The sequence below is a fragment of the Cucurbita pepo genome, chromosome 15, assembly GCF_057944985.1.
Source record: "Cucurbita pepo subsp. pepo isolate OVF chromosome 15, ASM5794498v1, whole genome shotgun sequence".
Taxonomy (NCBI): Eukaryota; Viridiplantae; Streptophyta; class Magnoliopsida; order Cucurbitales; family Cucurbitaceae; genus Cucurbita; species Cucurbita pepo.
In genome coordinates this window covers 5,110,790-5,115,478 of record NC_141812.1, presented here as the reverse complement: position 1 = coordinate 5,115,478, position 4,689 = coordinate 5,110,790, and the positions used below count along the sequence as shown (strand labels likewise).

General features: G+C 30.9%; 1 protein-coding gene across 1 annotated transcript; it reads left to right on the top strand.

The window, feature by feature from the left end:
• Window positions 1-2,194: 2,194 nt before the first annotated feature.
• LOC111802100 (polygalacturonase-like) lies at window positions 2,195-4,426 on the top strand. Its single transcript, XM_087118250.1, has 4 exons — window positions 2,195-2,674; window positions 2,820-3,109; window positions 3,382-3,610; window positions 4,205-4,426. The coding sequence occupies exons 1-4, from the start codon at window positions 2,195-2,197 to the stop codon at window positions 4,424-4,426; spliced, it is 1,221 nt and encodes a 406-aa protein (XP_086974376.1).
• The last annotated feature ends 263 nt before the right edge of the window (window positions 4,427-4,689 follow it).

The window sequence follows — 4,689 nt, the reverse complement described above, 5'->3', positions numbered from 1 at the left end:
TCTGTATTTACCTTTACCTCTGTATTTAGTTTGTGGTTTTTAATTCTCTAATCTTCTTTTTCTTATTGCTTGACTTTTAATTCTGTTCTCATCTATTCCAAATTTCTAGTGAATCTCTGTTTCCAAATCTTTCCTCATCTCAGTTTTTTCTATTCAGAAGTTTACTTGGCCATTTTATCTTTAATCTATTCATTTGGCAATTGATAAATTTGATCTAATATTACTAATATGACGTGATTTACTAGAATCGTATAAATGATTTAGTTTCTAACACAAAGTTAGAAGAGTGTAATAATTCAATGAAGATCTAACTATAATTGGTTGTGATTTCATAAAAAAAATAAAAAAGAAAAAAAAAAGGAAAATGATACCTTATTGATCATATCTATCTTCACGTAAATCCTCAGGTGAATCTCAACTCACTAAAGGCCATTAACTCACTAAAGGCCATTCTCATACTCACTAAAGGCCATTCTCATTTTTTTTTTTTTTTTTTACTCAAGCAAATCTGACCATTATTGTTTTTCTTCTTTTCTTTGAAGTAACGGTTACCTTGTGGCGTAAGGATCGGTTGACGAAAAATAATTGTCGGAAGGGATGAGAGGTGAGTCAAGACAAGTGGGGAAAGGTTGTTTTTTTTTTTTTTTTTTTTTTTTTTTTTTTAATTTTAATTTTAATTAATTAATTATTATTATTATTATTATTATTTTTTAACTATTTTTTTATAATTCTTTTTATTTGTTTATTTATTTTTGGACTATTACACACCTTATGAGATATGAAGGAACATTTCTAATAAACACCATTAAGGCAATGGAGCCAAGGAACAAGGGTAATCGAAGAAATTGTTGTACCGTTTGATTTAAGCAAGATTGGGGTCATTAAAAAATAAGCCCCTATGGATCATCTCATTAATTAAGGTTAATCCCTTAAGATTCGTAGAGATGAGAGCAAAGATTTTCATCATAAAATCGAGGTCTGAGGAGGTCCCTATCGTGCTACCTAAGAAGCCCCCCATTCTACATAAACTCTACCTCAGACTTGAGAACTTGAAGAAAGAAATTGGAAGACACACGCAACTTTGTCGTTTCAAAATAATTTTTGAACCCGAAGGGGAAGGAAAGGAAGAGAGTTGTAGAAGACATCGAGGGCCACGAGTGTCTCCAAGTCTCCATCCAATCATAAAAGTGTATGGGTTTGCTCTAGTATAAAGATATAAAGATGATGAAAGTTGTCAATTTCGTACCCTTCTCTACCTCAAGAGTAGCGAAGAGAACTCGGATCTGTGAGAGACGATAAAAAAAGTCTATTAATGATAAAAAAAAAAAAATATTGTTGACAGATATAAAAACAGCACATTATTGATATAGTCTATGGATGATAGACTTTAAGACTTCAAAAAGTGTAACATTCGCAAATTATTTATGTGTGATGCATTTGTAAATTTATTGAATACTTACAAATATGCAAAACAATTTTGCTTCTCTTTATTTGTGTGACATCTTTGCAAATAAAAAGTCTCCGGCTTTCTATTACATCACTCACTACAAATAAAAAATACTATGAAAAATATGTGATAGGGTTTCCTCGATACTATCTTATCGAATGTTTTATTATTTTTATTATAATAGAGAATCGATATAGAATCGGTATCTAAATATATAAACACCTAAATGTATTAGGAAATTTTTATATTTATAGTAGGACGTTGAGAAGCCCATCAATGAAATAAATATTGTTACATCGTATAGTTCTTTAGTTGACCCAAACAATTAAAATTAAACATTTTTCTTTAGAAAATAATAGGTCGGAACAATTACAGTTTTTTGGTTAAATTCTCCCCATCCCTTTTTGAGTTAAAACAAAAATAAAATCACGCCGACAAAAAAACTTTTTTAAAAAATTTAATAATAGTAAAATAAGAAACCAAACCGTAAATAACAATGGGTGTCTTATCTTATAAGATAGACTTAGATTTTAAAATGTTGGCACGAGGTAGAGATTTACCCAGGGACATACCTAATTAAAAAAAGGTTAAACCGTATAAAAACAATAATAGTTAAATAGAACAAAAATAAAATAGTACTTGAGACAAGTTAGTTAAAATTAGAGTTAGAAGGGGAAGCTTTAACCTATAAATATCACTCCACAACTCTTCCATTTTTCTATCACTTGCTTCCTTTTTCTCCCTCTCATGTTTATCACGGACACTAGTATCATTAAGTTTTCTTTGGTTCTTCTTGGAACCTTGCCCTATATTTTTCTTTCCCTTCTACTTCTGGTTTTTAACCATGCCTCGGCTGCTGGATTAACATTCGATATTGTTAGTCTTGGAGCAATGCCCGATGAAAAGACCGATGTCTCGTCTGTGTTTCAAACGGCATGGGCTAAGGCCTGTAACTCTTCTCAACCGGCCACTATTTACGTTCCCAAGGGTATATTTTACGTTCGAAATGTGAGCTTTAATGGGCCTTGTCAGAACAATGCGATTACTGTTCTCATTGATGGAACTCTTGTGGCATCCTCGGACATTCAAGTTTTAGCTAAAACTAAATCTTGGATTGAGTTTAGTCACATAGATGGGCTTTCCATTACTGGCGGTATTATTGATGGGCAAGGAACTGCCTTATGGAATTGTAAACACTTAGGGAAGAGTTGCCCCATTGGAGCCACGGTATGCAAAATTTGAGTTTGCTAGATATAAAAATAAAATTTGAAAATTTCTCTTTTCATGAAAGTTGAAAGAAAATAAATTGATTAATTACAATATTAATTTAAATTTTTACTAATTCTTGCTTTTGGTTGTTTTGAATCGATAGAGTCTTCAAATAAATGATGCACAAAACTTGAACATCACTGGATTATCTTCAATTAACAGCCAAATGTTCAACATTGTGGTGTATCGGTGTCAAAACGTGAATATGACAAGAGTGAATGTCTCCGCTGCAGGCGATAGTCCAAACACTGATGGCATCCATGTGCAACAATCATCAAATGTGACCATCCTCAACTCGAGCATTAGCAACGGTGACGACTGCATCTCAATCGGTCCAGGGACCTCCAACTTGTGGATGGAAAGTATTACATGTGGACCTGGACATGGAATCAGGTAGTTAGAGATAGATTATGATGAACATGTTTAGAAATGTTGTTTTAGAGGGTTTAAATAAATTTGTCACATTAAATTTTAAAAGATAAAACTAAGCGTTAAATGAAATTAGAATGATTAAAAATATATTCTAAAGTTATTTTGAATCTGAGAAAAATGATTTAAATTATTTTAAAATTATTTTGGATTAAAATAGTTATAAAATATATTAGGTTGGAGTGAGAAAATTAAACCTCTCGCAAAATTTAGTATATTATTGAATGTATTTGTAGCATTGGGAGCTTGGGGATGGAGACGGAGGAAGATGGAGTGCATAACGTCACAGTGAAATCATCTATTTTCACGGGGACTCAGAATGGAGTAAGGATTAAGTCTTGGGGACGACCAAGCAATGGATCCGCTACAAAAGTTTATTTTCAACACATTATTATGGATAATGTGAAAAATCCAATCATAATTGATCAAAATTATTGTCCACATCTTAAAGACTGTCCTGGTCAGGTATATTTTCTCGTTAATCTCAGATATGTTAATTTCTTTCCAATTATATTTAACCTTAAATTTTCAATTTTACAAGTTATTGATCTATTTTATCTTTAATGGTTCGATTTTTTTTATTTTTATTTTTTTTTTTTGTTTTTGTTTTGTTTGGTTTGGTTTGGTTTGGTTTAAGATGGGTGCTAAATTACTAGTATTATTGTCTGCTACATTAAATCACTTTTATGAGTAATAAATTGGGGACGCTGATACTCTCACATATGATTTTATTTTTTAATTTATCTACAATAACTCATATCATTGGAGATAGTTGCTCTAACTTATATATACCATCTAGAAAACTAGATTTTGAGCATAATTCCAAAATGATTTCTATCTTATTATTGTGTATATTTTTATCTTATTATTGAATCCCTAACTTATATTTGATTTTATAATATAGTTTTATAAGATTTTAATTTCAAACCTATCGAGTTTAGTGTTTCCAATTTTAGGTTGAGAGTAACTCGGTAAAATAAGTTTACATAGTAAAAAAAAATTTACAGTTGTTTATCAGTTTTCATAACATATTTTGATTGTTCTTCTTTATTCTAATAGGCTTCCGGAGTTAAAGTTAGCGAAGTAACCTATGAAGACATCAAGGGAACTTCAGCCACTGAAATAGCAATCAATTTTGATTGTAGTCCAACAAATCATTGCACTGGATTAAGCTTGAAAGACATAAATCTAACTTACGAGAATCACATCGCTAAAGCTTCATGTAAAAATGCCGAAGGAACTACCTCTGGTGTGGTTGAACCTTCTAGTTGCTTAGCATAGGAAAATCTAATTTTGGCTTAACTTGTTGATCCTAAGATTGAAGGATAATAAAAATCCTCTAAAGGGCTTATAAATAATTTACTAATTCTACCATAAAAATCAAACAACTTTGACAAAATTTAAAACCGAATAAATGTTTTCTTATGGTATGTTATTTAGTGATTTAAAACAATTGCAGTTATGGAGTAGGTCAAGTATTCCCACTAAACGAGACAATCTCAATCAAATATTATTCTAGAATAACTCTTATAACTATAGTTGTT